The sequence below is a fragment of the Phyllostomus hastatus genome, unplaced genomic scaffold (assembly GCF_019186645.2).
Source record: "Phyllostomus hastatus isolate PE091 unplaced genomic scaffold, TTU_PhHast_1.1 phas_contig_29, whole genome shotgun sequence".
Taxonomy (NCBI): Eukaryota; Metazoa; Chordata; class Mammalia; order Chiroptera; family Phyllostomidae; genus Phyllostomus; species Phyllostomus hastatus.
The window spans coordinates 13,867,941-13,890,082 of NW_025333835.1; the positions used below are offsets into that span (position 1 = coordinate 13,867,941).

The 22,142-nt window shown below is 34.1% G+C and overlaps 1 protein-coding gene across 6 annotated transcripts in view; it reads left to right on the top strand.

Annotated features, from left to right (window-relative positions):
* The window catches only part of TDRD3 (tudor domain containing 3), a 163,246-nt gene that overhangs the window by 124,152 nt on the left and 16,952 nt on the right, over positions 1-22,142 (top strand). For 3 of the 6 annotated variants that reach the window (XM_045839149.1, XM_045839148.1, XM_045839154.1), the window contains 2 exons: positions 4,464-4,589; positions 16,125-16,210. In XM_045839149.1, the coding sequence (XP_045695105.1) occupies positions 4,464-4,589; positions 16,125-16,210 (212 nt within the window). Of the gene's footprint in view, positions 1-4,463; positions 4,590-6,337; positions 8,949-16,124; positions 16,211-22,142 lie in introns of those variants that run through there. The other 3 variants (XM_045839152.1, XM_045839150.1, XM_045839153.1) reach the window with 2 other exon arrangements.

Sequence of the window (22,142 nt, forward strand, 5' to 3'; positions counted from 1 at the left end):
GGGACTGGAGATACCAGCAAATTAATAAAAACAGAGGTAAGGGAGTTATAGTGACAGAGACCTAGATAGATGTGAAGATCAGGTAAAAGAAAAAATATTTGAGGTAAATATTTCATAAGTAAAGTAGTTTCAATTGATAAAGTAAGAATGTGTCCAAAAGAGTGTGTGTGTGTGACTAAAAGAAGTGGTGGAAGCAAAGTTAACTGAAAATTTCAAGGAACTGAAATTCAGGCTAGGAAATGTGGGTGGATCTTCTAAAGAGATACTGTAGGCCTTGGGATCAGGAACCAGGCCCCATAATGTTCAGTGGATAATGAGGCATCAGCTGAATGTTAGGTGTGTTACCTGATGATATCAGCAAGGAGGGTACAGATGATATAACTAGGTGCCGTAGTCTTGAGGCATTTCTATACATGGGGGATAATACTCATCTAGTAGCAGCATCTACTGCCAAGTTTTTATTCAAGGCTAAAAAGAGAGGCAGAGATAGCACTAGTTGTGTTTTTCCTTTTTTTCCAGAAAAGCAAAGCCTTGCCAGAAATATCAATAGGTAATCTCATTAGTTGGAACTATTTTACATGGCTACTTCCTGGCTAATACAAAGGCTTGGAAAGCAAGTACTGGTCAGACTATTACTCTTTCAACTCAAACTACTCACTTTCAAAAAAACAAGAACTATTCGATTTGGTTAGAAAGGGATTATTTATGTTTTCCTGTTTCTCAGTCATGGTTTGTAGAGCTAAGTGTTTACCTTAGAGTGGACTTTGTGTCAGATGCTTCTGTGAAAAGTTGATTAGGTTGAAAATGAAAAGATATTTTTTCCATATTGGACAGTGTGGGATTGTTGGTGACTTTGACAAGCAGAGGAGGTAAGTGATTGGAGTTCAGGTCGGACAATGTTTGAAAGGCTTGGTCAACCACTGAGACTGTCCTTTAAAATCTCATAAAGATCATGCTCTAGTAGTAAGTGCGAACTACAAACAAGGCATTACAAACCCTAAGACAAACCTTTACAAGATCAAGGATATCTGTTTGTACTCTGTCTGCCTGCCCAAAGTAAATGTAATCCTCTTTTAGGGAAAAAAAAAACATTTTCTAGAACCTTTCCAATATTTTATCTGCAGTGTCTGGCATCCTATAAAAAATTATGAGGCATGGTTTAAGAGAGAAAGAATATGATTGAACAGAAACAAAAAAACAACAGAAAAATAAAAGACCTACAAATATTGAAATATTAGACTTAGCAGACAAGTTCTTCAACAAATATTGAGAATTCAATAAACCATGACTGAGTAGCTACTAAGTGACTAAATGTTTAGGATTGATCAGGTAGTTTGTGCTGTGTTATTGCCCATATACCTTCAAACACCTAATGAGATTATTAATAAAACTTTACTTTTAATTGTAATTGTCTCAAAAAATTCAGTAATACTGAATTCATCCATTGCTGCTACTGAGTATATTCAAAATAATGTCATATACCTTCTGAAAGACAGTTTCTAATAATTATTAAAATGTTTTGAGCTTTTAAGAGTATTATTAGAATGATTGGATGATCTTCTAAAGTGACTACTTTGATTTTAATTGCATTTATATTTTTAGTTTAGAGTGAGGGACTATGGACACTATATAGATTATACAATTAAACAAATAAGATAAACAGTATTCACCCCCTGAAAGAGATGAGATTAGTTATCTTCTGAAACCACCTAATTTAAGAAATAGCTTTTAAATGTCTTGTCAAGAATAGGCAACTTTTTGGCCTGGCTAGTGTGGCTCAGTGGGTTGGGTGCTGACATGCAAACCAAAGGGTCCCCAGTTCAATTTTCAGTCAGGGCACATGCCTGGATTGTGGGCCAGGTCCCCAGTAGGGGTGCACGAGAGGCAATCACACATTGATGTTTCTCTCCCTCTCTCTCTTCCTTCTCCTCTGTCTAAAAATAAATAAATAAAATCTTTTAAAAAAAGAATAGGCAGCTTTCTAATTTTCTAGTCAAGAGACCAGGGTTTGAAGATTTAAGAAAAAGCATTGGCTATCACTGTCATTAAGAAATCATAATCTTAATTGCATTGTAGTGATGTTTTGGAGCTGATTAATTAATTAGTATAATCTGTCATTTAAAAGAATCTTCCCAGTATCTTGCCTTCTCCCAGGCTTTATTTCCATTGAAGGATTTGAGAACTTGGAACAATTCTTCCTCTAGACTGCCATAATTAGTTCAGCTCTTTCTGCCCACTCAACTGTAATGCTCTAACAACCTCCAAACCGGTCTCCTTGCCTTAAACCTTATTCCTTTTAAACTTGTCCTTAAAACTGCCACCACTGTGCTCCTGATTTAGACCATGTCACTTTTCCTAGGTAAAATCTTGTACCTGTACAGTAAATACAGATTTTAACATGCATGCAGAGCCTCAGTCGGTTGGCTGTAACCTTCTTGTCCTGTCTAATTTTCTATTGGTTGACAGTCTCACGTCATGCCATAATTAATTTTAAATTCTTTATAGTTTCCTGCACTCATCTTCATGTTTATGTCTCTATAACATTCCCTGGAACAAACTCCCTTTTCAGTTCTTTACTTGGCTAAAGTCTCTTCACGCTTAAAGACTATATACTGATTGTCATCTGCCCCAGGAAGCTTTTCCCAAATACTTCAACCTTATCATATGCCTTATCACTATACAGCACCTTATTACAGTGCTTTCCACATTATATAGAAACCATTTTTTTTTTTTTTTTAGAGAGAGGAAGGGAGGAAAAAAGAGAGGGATAGAAACCTCAATGTGTGGTTGCCTCTTACATGCCCCCTACTGGGGACCAGGCCTGCAACCCAGGCATGTGCCCCGACTGGGAATCGAACTGGTGACCCTTCGGTTTGTAGGCCGCCACTCAATTCACTGAGGCACACCAGCCAGGGCTAGAAGTCATTTTTAACATGAATTGTCTTTATGAAAGTAAGTTCTAAAAAGATGTCAACTTATTTGTTTTCCTAGGATATATTATGAATCATTGTGTATTGAACTTATCTAAACTGACATAATTATCTGAGAAGTTTACAATTAAAGCATAGGTCCAAAAATGCATCAATTCACAAAACACAGAAGTGTGAGGTTAAAGAAATAAAGGAGGGATGGAGAGATGAGAATGAATGTATATCAAGAACTCTACGATTTGGAAAATTTCATGATGATGTCTCTAGACTTCCTAGCATCCATATACCTGGGAAGGAAGCACCATGGATTAACTTAATAACCTTTGTAGTAAGAAGTATACCAGTTAATCAGTAAAAACAGATTTTTTTTCCTGGTACATCCAGGGTAACTCATATTTTAGAGGGATATGGTGAGTAAGACTTGTTGTTGCCTTAGCATTTTCTGATTCAATGAGCCTATTAAGAGATACTGTTAGAGTAGATAGTGTTAGAGTCTCCAACTAACGTAGTTTAAAGAAATTATTCCTTAAGAGGATCTAGTTTTTTATTTCTATTTTGTGTTCACTAAGCAACATTCTGACCTACAGTTTAGGTCCTGAATGGGTTGGCCCATAGTGGAGCAGTTCTCTAATTAGTTGATCTATTCCTAGTTACTTTAACAAATAAGTTTTAAAATTGTACTTGTTATGTAAAGCAGTTCCATGTGGGTTTGTTAATGAACAATAACAGGGCCAAGTAAAACTGGGTAAACTGATACAATAAAAATGTCCAATCTTGCAGAGTCTCAAATCCACTAACTCCTAGATATGAATAATGTGCTTATTCCGTACCTGACATCTCTACTCCACCTCAGCTGCCTGTGGCGAGGGTGGCAAAGAGCCTTTTTCTTTGTATTTATTTTTGCTATATGTTTCTGTTTTTTAAATGAATTGCTCCTTAATTATATATTCTGATTAGTACATGAGAATTGTCTTATCAGGGTTAGTCAGAGGACTTCAGTGGCTAACAACAAAACATAACACTAGTCCTTTATACATCCACTAGCATGCGAATATTTTTCTTCACTAAGCATCGGGCTCTGTCCTGAATTACTTCTACTGCTCAGTGTGTGTCAGAACTCATATGGATAAGATAATTTATCTTTTTTAAGCTAATTTATGATTATTAAAGGTAAGTTTTCTTTCTTAAATATATTATTCTCTTAATTTTTTTTCTTTAAAATATTGTGTATGTGATTGTTGCTAAGAGAATCTTAAAATTTTTATCACAAGAAAAAAATTCTTTATGGTGATGAACTTTAAAGTTATTTTGATCGTTTTACACATTTACATATCAAATCACTATGTTGTACATCTAAAACTAATATAATGTTCTGTCAGTTTTATCTCAAATGCTAATTAATTTTTAAAAAAGAACTAAGCTTTTAAAAAATGACGCATTCTAACACTTCAATTACTTACATTTCCATCAAATATTCCCCTTTGTAGTAGGCAATGTTGATTGTCCTATTAAAACTCCTTTTTGTCTCCTCAGTTTTACCGAGCAGAAGTTGAAGCTCTCCATTCTTCAGGGATGACAGCAGTAGTTAAATTCACCGATTATGGAAACTATGAAGAGGTGCTACTAAGCAACATCAAGCCCATTCAAACAGAGGCATGGGTACGTGATCCAAATTCTGTACATAGGCATAAGCTATTTTGAAGAAAATACATAGTAATACAAAGTTTTCCAGTGGAAAAGTATTTTAAATTTGCTTAAAACTGGTCATCCTTAAAGTAAGATTTTAATTTAATAATTACATTGGACTACAATAAAAATGAAAGCATCGGAATTACTTTCCCTGTATAATGCTTTTGTTATATTATGCTTTGGAAATAGGTGCCCTTATTTATATGTTTGCCAAAAATTTGTATGTGTAAAATTAGTTTTTATGCATATTTTGTTACTTTAAATTTGACTGGATTCTGTCCAGCAGTTGTCAAATTTAAATCTCTGTTGGATACATGTATATTCTTTATTTCAGTTACATGTAAAGTTAAGAAAAACACTTCAAAGTGTATATGAATTCACACTGCATGTACTACACACATATTTATATATGTATATGTACTGATTAACTATAAGTAACTGTTTAATAATTATTTGATTATTTTTTATGCCAAATGTTATGTTGAAGCTATGTGACAATTTTGATGATATAATTTAGAATGTACTGGTTTCATGGAGTCCATTTTATTCAGGATTTATGTGACTTGATAATGGATAGATTCGCAACTACATTTCATCCAAAATAGGAAGACAAGGCATATTAAAATTAGTTTGATCAATCAATGTTTCTCTCCCTTTCTCCCTCCCTCCCCTACTCTCTTTAAAAAAAAAAAAAAAAAAAGAGAATGAAGCCCTGACCTGTGTGGATCAGTTGGTCGAGCATCGTTTCACAAAGCAAAAGGTCCCTGGTTCCATTTCCAGTCAGGGCACATGACTGGAACCTGCCTAGGTTGCAGGTTTGGTCCCCAGATGGGTTGTGTGTGAGAGGCAACAAATGGATGTTTCTCTTTCACATCAATGTTTGTTTCCCTTTCTTTGTCCTTCCCTTCCCCTTTCTCTGAAAAAAAAAAGTTTGATAACCGTTAAAATGTTCTTTTTCCAATCTGTAGGTAACTGTTAATACCCTTGTCATTAGGAGCCTAATTTGTAGCTATTTCCATAAAATATCAAAATGTACTAGAAAATTGTATCACTTAGTAATTTCATCACTGAAGCATACGTTGTTTTCTCATGAACTGCTTTTAGTTTATTTTAATTTTGATTTTTTTTTTCATTTTTCTGTCATGACCTCACTGTCATGCCCCCCACTCCCAAAAGATAAACAACAAAAAACCTTGTAGCTGTAATAACAGTTTGGACCATGGATCTTGATTCTATATATTTTATGCTAGAATAACTATTATTTCCTGGATAATTGATCACTGTATCACTAATATTACTAATGATTCTTTAAAAGTTAGCTACTTTTTTCCTAAAAGCCTGAAGAAATATCATCAATATCTAGTTTATGTCTTTTCTTTTGAGAAACTTGTTGTACCCAAATTTTTGCCTTTAGATTCCCATATGATGGCTATTTGCATTCTTTTTTTTTCTATTAATACTTACATCTTAATCTGTTTTTATAGTAAAAGTAATTATTTATTGAGTCTGTATTTCTAGGAGTTCAGTCCTGGTTTGCTCCTTGTCATGTGCTTCCAAATGTTTTTAGCCATTCCTATCAGAGGTTAAAATAGAATTTCCATGTTTAGTTTTCTCTTTATTATTTAGAGATTTAATAAGAGATTAATTATATTTTTTCTCCTTAAAGAGAAATTTGTTTTCTTACTTCATTTCTTCTCTACTTCCTTTTTCTGTTCCAGGGTGGCCGTAAGTGAGGAGCACATTTGTAGTTCCTCACTGTAACTCTTCCATTCAAAAAGTGTTTGGTACTGAAGTGGTGATTTTCTTTCCACAGTCAGAGACTTTTCCTCTCTATCCTTCACCCCATCCTCATAATCCTTACTGCTTTTCCATTGATTTTAGATGTACATAAACTCAGCGGGACAATAACTTTATCAGATGCCATAGCCCATGTAGCAATTTGTTCTCAACCACCGCAATATATTCATATTCTTCCTACCCCTTTGTGAATACTCACATGTGCATTGTGCTATTTTTTTATCTATTTACTTTTTCTACAGTAAGCTTAAAAATCTTCTAAATTTTTTCAATCTTTTAAAAATCTTATTAGATGCTTGAAATATTTTTCAGGAAGATAGATGCAGGATAGACTCACTAACTTTTGGAGATTCTGGTATTCTTTTCTCCTACTTACAAATACTCAAGTGATTGCTGATGTTTTATAATTTTGCATAAATTAAAATAACAAATTTGTTGGATCATGAACATCATTATTGAGGAAAAGATTGTCCTTTATTCTTTATCCGCATAAATAACTGACTTAGTTGTAGAAGCATCTTCTTCTTGATATATAGAAGCCACCAGCTTAACTTAACGTAGCTTCACCCAGCTCCATTAAAAAAATACCTAAAAAGCCCCTAAGGAAAAGTCTATGCGGCTGTCAGTATATTTAATGTAGAGTTAGTGTAGAGTTCTCTTAGCCTCTGAAGAGTGTTAATGTTTGGGTGTATGAGCATTCTTCTTTGTGTAACTGGGTTAACTGTAACAAATTTGAAGTTAGTCAAAAATAAAACATTTACTATACCAATAAGGAGGTAACTCCAATTGGTAAGTTATACTAGAAAAATTAAAGGGCTGTAAAGGTACAGTGAACTTGTTAGAAGCCTTAGGACAATTATTCATTCACACTACAGATTGTATAATTTTTTTCATTTTAACTCCTGCACTATATATATGCATTGTGATTTTTAATTTTGAAATGATATTGTATATTTTATTAAGGATTATATTTGTTATTGGCACAAGATTTTGGAAAACCTCTTGTTTTCCTAAATGTAGCGATGATCAGGTATTGAAGACTTTTTTAATAGTTTGTGGGGAAAACCAAAAATCCTGTATATAAGCCAAAAGCCTTTATAGAAATCAGTTGCCTGTTTTGTGTCTTAAAGGTGTAAGGATAAATCATTAAATAAAAAGCATGAAATATTAAGAGACTTAATGACTAAGATAATAGTCCCTTGTATGGAAAATTAAAATAAAAATTTAGTTAACAGTTTAAATCTGAGTATTAATATTTTCCATGAAGTTTAGGAATTATTTGCCTTAATTCTGCCTAGATACCAAAATAGATACCAAATATCTATTTTCCTTTTCCATCTGGATGTACCCTTTTATTTCCAGACATGCTCACTCAGTGATGATATTTTAGATGGCAAAAATTTATGTTCTGATTCTGATTAAATACTTTATTTCCTCTAAAATGATTTACTAAACTTTGTGGTAAGTTACTTTTTATTTCTTTCTACCTAGATTTCACCTGGCTCTTTTAGCTATCATAAAATATTCTGTCTTAAATTTAGTGTCTTTATTATAGTGAACTCTATCACATGTGAGTTTCACAGCTCATTCTGAACTGGATAAATGCTCTAATTGTTTTTCAAAGGTCTTTAAACATTGTAGAATTTTCCTTATTTTATTAAAGTAGCTGAAGCATTAGGAGTCTCTGTAAAATTATATAGGGAGAAAACCATACTGTGTCTTACTTTGTATTTCTAACTACTGTATGAGAAAACATTAGGAGCCAAGAAAATCTGCTATTTGTGTTCCCTGCAGTCCCCTTCCAAATTGGTTCCTTTTAACTCTAAAACCTATATCAGAAATCCAGTAGAAAGATGCCGTGGGCAGTTTGGAATTACTGTGAAATCCGCTGGTGCTGCTGTTCAGACAAACCTTTTGTGTTTTAGCATGGTGTTGCTTCTGAATTGCTTTTCTGAACCTGAAAAAAACACTGTCAAGTCCTGATTCTCCAAGTATATTTGTGAGTTGAATTCCATTGAGACTTTTATGCTCTAAGAAACGTTGTAGAACATGCTAGTTTCTAAATGTCCTTTTAAAAATTTCATGGTATTTGCTTCTTGGTATCAGGAAATGATCATCGTTTGCTGTTGTTTCAACTAGAAAAAAATATTATTGTATAGATAATGGGAGTTCTAAGACCTTAACATACACATTATGGACAGTAATTCTGGAAAGTAACAGATGATTGTTATTATCCAGATGATTATCCTGTTTTAACTGTTTTCCTGAAAAGTATTCATTTATTCAACAACTACTCATTTCACATCTGTTAGGGGTCAAGCCCCATTCTAGGTCAGGGATACATGTTTGTAGAGAAAACCCAAAATTTCCTCCCACTGCAGAAAGTTTGAAGAAAGTTTCAGTTCCAGTTATGTGAAACAAACTTAAATATCTTACTGGAGTCTTTATTCATACTTTTTGAAGCTTTAAAACAAAATAGAAGTGGTGAAAATCTTGTTTACTGAAGTTTTAATTTAAATAGCGTTTAGGTCTTTCCACCACAATTTAAAGATAAAATTAATATGAAAGAAAAAGGTGTGATTGAATGAATTTTATCTACTTAAGAAATTCTTAACTATTTATTTAAATAATAAAATTTATTTTTAGGATGTTTTAGATTCTGTTTTTTAAAAAAGAATTCTAATATGTATATTTCAATTTTGGCATACTTTAAGAAAAGAAATACCAATCTTGAATTTTACTTTTGAAAAATTTATACAAAATTTATTTTTTAAGGATATCCTGGTAAGCACATTTGGAAGTTACCTTTTCAAATTCAATCATGCTTAATAAAAATCCATAAACTATTCTACCACTAATAAAATATTTAAAAAGAAACATGTAATCAAAATAAGCCATAGCCTATTTACTGAGGAAGGACACTGAGAGTTGTGAGACAGAAATTAATGAGTTAAAATACATCCTAGATGTATTACAACCATACTAGTTGTATTAGTATTTTAATCACATAGTGATAACATTGGACTGTCTTTATTTGTATTTGATACCAAAGAAAGTAATAGATATTAAAAAAAGGACAATTGTTTTAGGAACCATAACTTCATAGGAAAATTAGAATTATGTAACAGTGAGGTTCTGCCAATTAGTACCCTATAAAAAGTCCAGGTACCTACTTCAGAAGGATTTTCATTCTTGCTGATTAATTCTCATTAACAAATTAATTAGTGGGCATAATTTACCATACTTACATTTCTTCATTGAAAACATAATGTGATTAAGGTCACTAAAATACATTTCTTCTACCATACGTATTTGGGGAAACTTCCTTTTCAAAGATGGCCACATGGACATTGTTGATTTTGTTTTGCAGCTTAAACAGAGTAAATCAGAATGAAACTGTGCAGCTAGTTGAGCCCCATTTAAAACATAATTTTCAAATCATGATCAGTGGAATTTGGGGGCTTTTATGCAGTATCTTTTAGCTTTGTTTAAATAAAGTTTGGTTGTATTCGATGTGGTTTATTTATTTCTTCATCTATTCCCGGGCTTTCCCAATCCCCACAACAGGTTGTGGATTATACAATAAGGCTTCCTGGTGGTAGGAAAGCTGCTGACACAGAGGGAGAAATGGTAGTTCATAAATGCACACCATATACAAAGCGGTGTCCCCTTAAATTCTGTCCACATCCACCTCCTGAAGCCCAAATTGAGTTTGCTATAACTAAATGTAATAGATAATTACCAACATCTTGAGATCTAGTTTTGACCTGGTAGAAATATCTTTAAAAGATTTCTGGGTAATCTGAATTTTCCTTTATTGAACAGTGAAAGTACAGATTAGATCATTATTTCATCTTCCCTTTTTTTGAAGGTGAAATAACTCCCAAAGTGAAATAACATAGCAGGGTATTACCTAAATGTGCTTTCTTTTAAAGTTATTTTAATGATGACTCAGTTTCGTTTCTAACTTTAATTACAGTTTATAAAAACAATTTAAGCCTTAAATTATTTAAATATGAAGTTCCAAGTTAGCGTAACTGAAAAATCACAGCATTCTTGTTTTGTAGACAAGAATAATGCCAATAGACATCATGTTAATCTTTCATCTTCTAAGCCACCCTTTTACTAATGGCAGCTTACAGTATGGACTCCTAAATTATGGTGTTGCTTAATTAAGAACTAAATTCATGATGCTTTTGATTTTTCTTTCAAAGTAGTTTCAAGGAGGTTTGGATGAGATCTAGAGCTAAAGGGGGCTGGGATTGTCAGGTGAGCTTGTACTTCCCTTTGACGTCTTGATTCACTACACACAAGGTTTGTTCTTTTCTAAGTGTAAATTTACTTTGCTTACCAGGACTTTTAAAACTATAATTTCAAACTATGCTGTATTTTACCATTCTTTTGCATATGTATGCAATAGACTTGCTAATATACTCATTGTACAGGAAATAAAGTAGTAAAACAAATCTGAGGAATATTTTCATTTTATTTTATTTCTTTTTTCCCAAAGTAGTTAATCTTATATATTGAGTATGTGCCTTGACTAGATACTCATGTCAGTATATTTTAAAGGTTTTTATAAATCTTAAGAAGCAGACTTCTTAAATTAAAAAAAAATACACATGTGTCTCTGTCTTAGTTTCTAGTGAATTTCTGAGCCTCTTGCATCTGCACCTGAGAAAGCAGAAAAACAATGTTGCTCATTGCACCATAGACTTTATCCCCCTTCAGGTGGCATGCCCACAGTGCATCTGCCCTTTTTTAGGGTCAGTGATTGTGAACCCTGATGGTGGTGGGCTGAAAGGGAATTGATGGTACATACTTGATTGCATACCACAGTGAGTCATCAGTTGACCGTTTTCTTTTTTTAATCTTACGTGGTCACCTGTGTGTTTCTACTTGATACTATTTTTCTATATTCTTTTGCTATCTTACTTACTAGTTATCTCTCTGTGTTTTCATTCTATTTCCTGGGCATCATTGTATTTTTTTCTTTGGCTTCAGTTTCTTTTTACCTCTAGCCTAGGGGTGACCAACCCACCACAGGCTGCACATGGCCCAGGATGACTATGAATGTGGCCCAATACAAAACTGTAAATTCACTTAAAACCTTTTTTTTTTTTTTTTGCCTCTTCAGTTTTCTTTAGTGTTTTTTGTATTTATTATGTGGCCAAGATAACTCTTCTTCTTCCAGCGTAGCCCAGAAATGCCAAAAGGTTAAACACACCTGTGTAGAAGGTATCTTTTGATTTATATGAACTACCTTTCCTACTGATCCTAATTTTCTGAACTTTATTGGACCTGTGCCATTTGTTCTAGAATCATGTGTGGTAGGCTTCACTATCACACCTCTAGGAAAAGAATGGAGTTGGTCTGTCTCCTTGTGAGAAATACTCTGATGTTACAAAACGTCCAGCTCCATTAAACTTGGAAATTATTGGGAAGAGTTTTACACCTTGGCTTGAAATAACTCACTTAGTTGCCTGTCATTGGCTGAGAGCTCCATTCAGAAGGGAAAGGAAGTACTACAACAGTGAGTACATTTTATTTGCCTTAAAACGATACAGTTTATTAAGAGTTAACATAATGAAGAGGTTCCAGTTAAGCAGATTTGACTATCATAAGAATCATTATTATTTTTTTTTTGGACATACTTTTTCATGCCTAGTCCATCCAGCTCAGGGCTTTCTAAAATGTTCTGAGAACATTAGTTATGCTTCATGCTCAAATAAATTTGAAAAATGCTGGGTTAAAAAAATTAAGTACACTTCTTGATCACAGGACTTCTTTAAGTCAGAAATAGAATAATATGTATTTTAAATCTCTGAGAGAGATATATAGTGGGTGTTGTTTAACAGACTATTTGTTCAGGGAACTCTTTTTTTTTTCTTTTTCCATGTAGAACTTGTTATGTAGAAAGTCTTTAGAAGATGCTTTTGGTTTAGTGCTCTCCTTCTTCCTAGTTTTCAAATGTCCCATCTTTAATAGGGTGAAGATATATCTTTAGAATGTATAGTTTTAGATATTCCAAACTTTTTATTAATAATATAATCAGATATTTTTATAAGAAGAATATAAAAGTTCATTTCTCCTCAGGTATGTCCCAAGAGTCTTTACCTTTCTGTGAATGGAGGACAAAATATATTCCTGAAATTTTATGTCCCTTCTGAGAACTTTTGCCATTAGTCATAGTGTTTTATTATATAAAAATAAAATGAAGATTTTATTTTACATGTAAATATATACAACTCACTAGTCCTTTAATTTTAACTCTAATTCTGGAAACTGTTTATGTATTAACTTTTAGAAATTGGCTTTTGTGAAGACTCCCATCATAGCTTTTAGAATATTGCTACCCTTTTCTGTAGTTCTCACCTCATGCCCACGTGGTATTATTTACATGTTCCAGCAGTAATGCGTTTTCATCATTTGTGGTTTAGTATTGACTCTTCCCCAATAGTCTAGTCTAAGGCAAAATCTGAAATCCCCCCCCTTTTTTTTTTTTGTTAAGCTAGCATTGGCTACTAAATCAAAAAGTGTCAAAGCAAGTTAATTCCACTGGGTGTGCGGGCATTCTTAAATAAAGAAGAGTAGTCCAAAAAGACCAAAAACTCTGTTTTATGTCATCATTAGCCCTTTTTCTGCTAAGCCAGTGTATTCTGAAGCCTTTCAATGGTATTGTTTTAATTTATTAAAGGCCTTCTAGAGAACAAACTCTTATACTCAACTGTTCTAGATCTCCTGTTCTTATTTTCCTAGTAAAATAACAGACTTGATAATCTTGAATCTAATTCCAGGGTCTACTTGAGAGTTCTGGAGGGGAAAAAAACTCATTTTAAGAAACATGCCCTCTCCAAGCATTTATAATTATAAACAAGGGCAGAGTTTATGATTGGATAATAGCTAGTATAAGTGCAAAGAAACTGTCTAAATAAGCAGTACATAAATGCTATAAGTACCATCTCTTTTAGTGCTTGAGAGAATCAGAATTTTAAGTGAGCACATGAACTGGTTTGGTAGCAGAAACAGTAGAAGGAGGTCAGTAATTGTTTGTTGAATGATTCACGTAGTCCAGTTGGTAACCTTTAGTGCTGATGAGCTCTTCAGACATCAAACTCTAGTATGACAGTTTAATATGATAGTTTTTCAATAAATTTTTTCAGCGCATTTTGTAACAAAGCTGCTTTGGAAAATAGGTTGACCTATATCCCCAAGGAATTAAAATGATATAGAAGAAGTAGAAGATATATTTTCCTCCTTCCAGAAGCCACCTAATACATATTAATAAGGCCTCCATCAAACTGGGGTGGTTATGTTCTGGGAACTGTTGTTGGCATGGTTCCTGACAGAATTTTGTTATGCATGTTAAATGAATGGCATAGAGTGAGGAATGTAAGTAGAAAAGCCAACATTGACTTTTCAGAACTAGTAGTAATGTTAACTACCTTTTATCAGCATTTTTGTCTTGCCTGAAGAATGCTAATTTTTTCCTCCAGATCATCTGATTGGGAAATTAGGGTCAACCCTCTTGGGCATGCTTAACAAAGAGCTTATTATACAAAGTAAGATATTCAAAGTCAGTTTAATTCTGTTTCTGTGTGGTTCAAATTCTAAAATTTTTGGACTTGTGATTTTTTTTAATGTTGGTAACCATTTTTGGTACCATGTAACAAATGATTTAAGAGAATATAAAGAGCCCTGGTTGGTGTGGCTTAGCAGATTGAGTGCCAGCCTGTGAACTAAAGGGTCACCACTTTGATTCCCAGTCAGGTCACATGCCTGGGTTGTGGGCCAGGTCCCCAGGAGGGAGCCTGTGAGAAGCAACCACACATTGATGTTTCTCTCCCTCTCTTTCTCCCTACCTTCCCCTCTGTCTAAAAATAAATAAATAATCTTAAAAAAAAGAGAGAATATAAAGAGCATTTTATCTTGAAAAGACAAGTAAATAAGGCTCAAATAATGTAGGGAAAAGTACACTAATATATTTTTTTTCTTCATACGGTGATCAGATAATATAAACCTTATTTTTAAAAACCCCTGAATTTGAACATCAGTACCCAAAGAATGTTAGATTTAATTAGATTTTTAAAATACAGAATTGACAACTTAAAGGGAAAAAGGAGACATATCAAAAGCTGGTGAGTATTAGTACTTATTCAGATTTTTTTTCTGTTCTAGGTAAACCCTTTTTCTCTCTTTTTTTGTATTCCCCTTCCCTTGTGCTCTTCTTTATCTTTATGCAAAAGAGGCTCCTCCTCTTTCTCCTTTTCCTCTTTCATTTAATTTTTTTATGTCAATTTGCCTTTTTTTTTAATCTTAAAAGTAACAAGTAACTTTTAACTCTTAAGTTGGATATGTCTCATCTCAGATAGGACTGATGCTCAAATGAATTCTGGTTAAATAGAGCCTCTAAAACATTTTGGAAGAACTAAATGATATTCCTGGTTGATCCTTCATATGCTCTGATAAGGGTTAATGCTTCCTTAGCACCTGGCCCTACGTGTAGTAGTTCTCATAAATGGAAAGACTATTGGAGACTGAGATGTATTGGAGCTGATTATAAAACCATCCAGAAATGATAAAAAATTGGTCCTATGCTCAGTCCACTTAAATTATATCCTCAATTCTTAGGAAATAGGCAAAGAAAAAAGAAAAAATTCTCATTGAATATGTTAAAAACTTAGTTAAGATGAGAAATTAAAATATGTAATTTCCTGAGAAAAATTATGGAACTATTTAAAAAACTAGGACTGGAAATTCTAAATTTTGTTATAGAAAATTAATTATAAATGGCTACATTAAAAGCATTTTAGATATATCTTAGAAAGGAGTATATGATTTACATCTCAAAAAAGACATCTCAAGAAGATGCACACGTTTTCTTTTAATTTGCTGAAAATATTTAAAATTGGCTATGAAAAGACTGATTATTCTGTCCATTCATAACTGCTTTAATGAAAATAATCACTGAGCCCTGGCTAGTATGACTTAGTTGGTTAGAATGTCATCCCATAGACCATAAGGTTACACATTTGATTCCTGGTCAGGGCACACACCTAGGTTGTGGGTTCAGTTCTGGTTGGGGCGTGTATGAGAAGGCAGCCAATTGATGTTTCCCTCTCACATCTTTGTTTCTCTCTCTCTCTCTTTTCTCTCTCTTTCTCTCACTCTCTCCTTTCCTCTCTCTGTAAAAGCAATGAAAAAGTATTCTCAGGTGAGGATAAAAAAGGAAAAGAATCAGGCGGAAAATGATTAAGACAGAAAAAAAAAAAGACCATAGACTATCTTCAAAGTAGATTTGGTATTTTTATTCTTAAGCATTTCTCAAGATGATTTTTTAAATGATGTAATTTAAAAGGTTTGCCTGAAACTGCAAAACAAAAGTTTTAAACAAACTGCTTTAAATAATATCAACTATAAAAATAAGTTTTACTTTATGAAATTAGAATTACTATGCCTTGAGGTTCCAATAAATTTCACATAAATGACAAAGTGTAGCCAAAAATAGTTCCAACATTGTTTGCTGTTTGTTGCCATTCTTGGGCCTGAGGCCGAGAAACATTTTCAGATTGCTTTATCCTGAAAGAATTTGATGAAAGGGGTCACTGAGAGTTAAATGTCTGCTCTGCTTGGCCTTTGAATGAAGGGGAAAGGGCAAGGCTGGTCTTGGGCAAATTACTTCCACCTCCCTTTTTGCCCCTGCTTCAGCTCCAGGGGAGCTGGAAATGCACAGGAGGAATCAGAAGACCTGGGTCGAGTCCTGGCTCTGCCACTTACTACCTATGTGACTTTGGGTAAGTTACTTAATATCTCTGGGTCTCAGTTTCAGTACAGGGTTGTTGTGAGCATTAAGTAATATGATTGGTGAAAATGTGCTTTGTAAACTCCCAAGGTCTATAAAAACATAAACTTTTATTGTCATAATATTAACCTTTTTCATGCTTATTCTTCCGTAGTGTAGTGTCCTCAGCTATGCATTTTTAAAGCAACCCAAAATGACTTAACTCTTTTTGCTTCTCCCTATGCCTTCTCCATATTGGAATTCTTATTTCTATTCTCTGCATGCTTTAGAGTTAAATATTCTAAGAATATAAAACCAGGCTGGTAAATTAATCATCACTGTAGAGTGTGGGTTTTTTTAAATCTTTCACACTCTCACCATTCTTTCTTCTTTAATCTTAGAATTACGTACCTAGAAACATCAAAGCATCTTTAATTCATGGAAACTTGGACACTGTTGGGAGAAAGATGTTTGGCAGAGGACAGTGTCTTAAATCCAGTAACCCAGATCACTCCTCTGTTAGTTAGGAAGGTTGACTGGGAAAATGGGGAAAGGATTGTGCCTCAAGCCCTTTCGTATCCTCTGCAGAAGAGGACATGGCAATAGTTCAAAGCTCTTCAGCAGTCTCACTGAAAACCTACATCCTTCACTTGAGGAGTAGTCATAGAAGAGGCCAGGGGTTTGTTGGCCATTTCTTTGACCAATACCTGACTTGATCTTGTCTTTGATTCTCAGTAAAGTAAGTGTTAGGCCACCTTCAGCCAAACGAAATGTACAATACCTATTATCTTTACTGGGTGCTCAGTTTAGAGAGGATGCATGGAGCTAAGACAGGAAAAAAAAACAAAAACAAAACTTGTCTTCTGGGTCACTTCTGGTTTCAGATTAAGAGACCTTTATGAGGACATAAGAAAAGTTTATAGCTCTGCTTGGTCCAAGCTTCCCCCATAATCTAAGAATGCTTTATTTGACTATGTGTAAATAATAGTAATAATGGACACTCACGTGAACTGCTTGCCATTAATGCCTAATTATCATGGAGCACAATAATGGTTACTCATGTGATGATTGATTAACTTTCTTAAATATTTTATTTTTTATTTTATTTTTACAGCCTTGAACCATTGACTTATGCTCAATATGGTTTCTTGCTGAAGTAGCAGTGTCATCTTTCTAACTAAAAATGAGAAATTTTGAACTCGGGTAGCAATCAAAGGCAAATTGAAACAGTTAAGCACAGTGTTAAATTTGTGAGTTAATGGGAAAAATTAAATGATAATGCTTATGCTGGCAAAGATGCAGTAGTGTGGGTATTCTTCTACATTGCTAATAGAGTTGTAAATTAGCATGATGCTTCCAATTTTTTCCCAGCCATAAAAGTGTACATACCTTTTAAGCCAGTAATCCCACAGCTGTTCATCTCTCCTACAGGAAGAGCAAAGGAAATAAGTGAATTGCTGGGAGATGATTAATGCAGCTTGTAATAGTTAAAAACTAGGAGCTACCTAAGTGCCCAACAATAAGAGAATGGTAAAATAAATTATTATCCATCTATGAGGTGAAATATTATACAGCTGTGATCAAAAGATCATTATGAAGGCTGTAATATCTTTGAGAAATATTTATAATAAGTGAATAAAAGCAATTTGAACAAGATTATACTCATGGTAGTGGTAGTTTTAGGGTAGTAGAGTTATGTATAATCTCTATGTGTATGTACATATATTTTTCAATTTTATAAACTTTCTGTAATTTTATATTATACCATTTATTTGAAAAAGTAAAAACAAGAAAAAATAGCAAGAAGAAAATGGATCAGGGTTAGGGAATTTTAGTGTATTTTTTATTTAAATCTCTAAAATGTGCAAAAAGGACCTGAAAATATGGTCATGTAAAAAGATAAAAACTTTACTTCTTAATTTCTAATTTTGCCTTTGTGCCTCCATTGAGGTTAACAGCAACATGATTATGGTTTTTCATGATAAAATACCACAATTCTTTAACTTGTTTCTGTCTTTAAGTAATAAATGAAATACCTGAACAAATAAACCAATAGACTTACATCTATAAAGCTGTACCATGTGCTTTCACTCTGCCATGCTACTTTCCAATTCCTTGCAAAATTCTCTTATTGATACTGTCTCCACAACACTTACATGCCTTCCTAATTCATTCTCCCAAAAGTGTTTTCAAATGCAAAGCAAATTACATATCTCATATGAAATGTTTATTTAATCTGTACTTACCTACCTTTCATAATTCAAGAATATGTTACTGTGTAGTTATGATATTTTGTCAGATTCTTTATCTTTGTTTTAGTATTTGATGCAGTATCAAGCTATTATGAAGTTAAATTTTTACATTTGAAGTTTTCTATTAACTTATAATTTCAAATACGTATTAATTTATTTCAAAAAAAATTTTGAGCACTTATGTGGCTTTTTCTTTCCACCCTGCACAGTGTTGGCACAGCACATTTCCTTAGAATGATTATGTGCTAGAAAATGGGAATGCCCGGATGAAAGTTTCTACCCTCAAGGAGTCACAGACTATCAGAGGAGCCCAGCGAGTAATCTAGCATCTGTTCTTCATGAACAGAGCACTTATGGAGAGCACCTCACTCAGTTGGGAACAGACTCAGCAGAAGCAAGGGCCTCCCTGAATATTCCAGTACCGAACATCAGTGCGCCTCACACAAACTCTGTCTCCACCTTGCCCTGCTTTGTTTTCTGCATATCCTGGTCCTGTCTCCAGTCCCTCAGTGAAATTGATGTTAGAACAGGGACTTTGTCTCAGCTAGTACTTCAGCCTTCAGATCAGCATCTGAAATAGAAGGTGCTTTCAATAAATATTTGTTGAATACAAATGAGACTTACTATGAGTCTTGAAAGTCTTGAAGAGCAGTTAGGACTTAACTTGGGGAAAAAAAGGAGGAAAATGAGAGAACAGAAAAAGACAAGAAAAGTGTAGGAGGGCATGGTAGGGTAAGGTATTTTGGTAGCAGTATAATTTAGGTCTAGCGAATTCCTGTAGATGAGGCTGAAAAGAAAGGTGAGGTCAAAGGGTGAAGAGTCAGGCAGATTATTTTATCCCTCAGACTAGGAACAATGAAGGATTTTAGGCAGGGGAGCGTCATCATGTGACCTGTGCTCTAAGAAATTATTGCCTATAGCATAGAAAATGGGTTTCAGTGAAAGTAGAGAGCAGAGCCATCAGAATCTATGCTAAGAGCATGGGTGAGATTGCCAGGAAAAACTGAAAAGAGACATAAGACAGGGCTGGGGTTAGTAGACTTAATTGGGAATTTTAGGGTTGAAGGGTGGAAGGGTCATTATGGTTTTGCCTGGGCAGATGAGGGGTTTGGCAGTGGGGGAGGGGTGCTGAATCTATAATATAAAATGTTGGAGCCCTGGCCTGTTTTCTCATTAGTTGGAACATTGTCCCATAGGCTGAAAGATTGTGGGTTTGATTCCCAGTCAGGGCACATATACCCAGGTTGTGGGTTCAATCTCTGGTCGGGGCGCATATGAGGAGGCAACCAATTGATGTTTCTCTCTCACATTAATGCTTCTTTCTGTGTGTGTGTCTCTGAAAGCAATAAAAAAAAAAGGTCGTCGGGCGAAGACAAAAAAATAAAATGTTGGAGAGGTTATAGAAGATAAGAATTGAATAGTGGTCTGGCAATCAACAGGCAGCGGGTAACAGGAGAAGGCGCTTTCAGGGGAATGGTGGACATGCAATATGACTTGTAGTTTTTGAGAGTTAGTGGGAAATAAGAAAACAAATGTAGACTATTTTTAAGGTCTTGGTTGTGAAGATACAGAGGATATAAATAAAGACTAAAGGGGCTCAGGTTACAAGCCCACTCATGTTGACATCAAAGGCATGGGGAAGCAAAAGAAAGTAGAGCTTGTAAAAGTACGAGTAAGGATTAAAAAAAACAGTCCACGGAAAGTGGAATAAAATCATCTGTGACATTGGGTATGCTGAAGGACACTAGAGAGAGGAGAGGAAATAAGTAAACATAGGTGTAGGTAAGGGTAAGTTGTTGGTTTCAGGGAAGGAAGTTGAGTAATTCCTTAGTACTTACTGAACTCTTCTCTGCGGAAAGCAGGTAATCTGTTGAAAGTAGTAAGGTCAGAAGTATGAGAGGATTTTTTAAGAGGTATGTAAAGATTTAGAAACTGCTCAGCAGAGTGGGAGAGGTTGCTGACCAAGAATGTATTTTCACAGCAGAGTTTTCAACCCTTAGTAAAATGTACAAAGCAGTCAGTGATATAGTTCATTCTCAGTTTCTAGTCTTTTTTTTTTCTCTCCAGTTTTTAGTCTTTTAGTAGCTACAAGAAAAATGTCAGTGGATAGACAGGTGAAAAGAACATTCTGTGTTTATTTGGAAGTTAGCAGCTAACCACTCAGCCAGTTTTCAGTAGAGATTCTCATTAGGAACTGCATATTTAAAAGTCCAAATAGTCATAATGAACCTTATTACCAGTATTGCCCTAAAACCTCAGCAAATTCAATATTGGAAAATGCCCTGTGAAGATGGTTTTAGGCTTTTGCTAGTAACATTAATACAATCCTAGAGATGTTAAGTTGACAAAATTTCGGCCTTCTTAAGCTAATCTTCCTGCCTGGTAGTGATACAGTAAATAAGGAAAAATGTAAAACTACTGTTTAATCTCATAAGATTTAACCATGTCACTTGACTTCATCTATTAACTAACCCATTCATAGAGATTATCCTACCATGGACAAAGCTTTAAAAGAGGAAAACAATTTTAAATGCTCCTAATTGTTGTATGACAATTATAAAAAGTAGTCCACCACTCACCAGCAATGGAATTAAAAAAACAAAATCCAAATAAGAAACCAAGTAATCCTGTTAAAAACATAGGCTCTTTTACAATCATAGGGTTCATTTAGAAGCTACCATAGAATATTCTTGTTCTGTCACTGAAGGGGATGGCCCATCACTGACACTTGTTCCCTTTCTAATTGTTACCATGTCTAAATATTGATAAGGGTCTAAAAAGAGCCTAAACAACTTTCAATCTCAAAGTTCTTGGCACTGAATGTGACAACACTCATTAAACAGATACAAATACTATGAGGTTTATCAAATTATGAAATTAATAAACATCCCTTATTTAAAATATAAGTTCTTAGGTAAATTTAGGACCTTGCCAATTAACTATACAAAACAATTATTTGTATTCATCTAAGTTTCTGAGGATACATGTCTTAGAACATGTAATAGTTAATGTGAAAAATCTGCTGTGAAAATATTTGTATTGGTGAATTTTACCACTTTATTACACTTTGCTTCCCAGTAGTCATGTTCTCAGGGGAGTTAACACTCCATGCCTGTAGATAGGAAGGGGAGGGGACATGAACTCAAATGAATTTTATAAGATTTGTCTCAGTAAAGACAACTGCCTCTGGGTTCCTTTCTTCAGTGTAAGAAAAATGAACATGTTGCTAATTGACAAGATTCTCAGCCTCCCTCTTGTATTACATTGGTTATTAACACCAATAATTGTGAAATCACTTTGTAAAGTGCCACACAAAGGCTCGCTTAGCATCGTATGCTAGGTTCTCAACCTCTGTAACTCACTGCGATAATATAAAAGAAAAACTATTATATATTGTATGTGGCATTACAAAGAATGGAACTTTGTACTTGTGAAGTAGTAATAATACCTCACTTTATTGAACACTTAACTTTAATCTAAGCTTTTACTTAACATTAATTCATTTAAAGTAAGAGTAGCTGCTTATTGATAGTGTAACTATTTTAGGGAACTTCATTCTCTCAACCAAGGAGTGTGCGATCTCAGGGTAGACAGCATTGTGGATAATTTGTGTTTTTCAGTAAGAACTATGACATCTACCTGATATATCCACTTTGTATTATTAATTTCATGGTGTATTTATTATGTAAATGA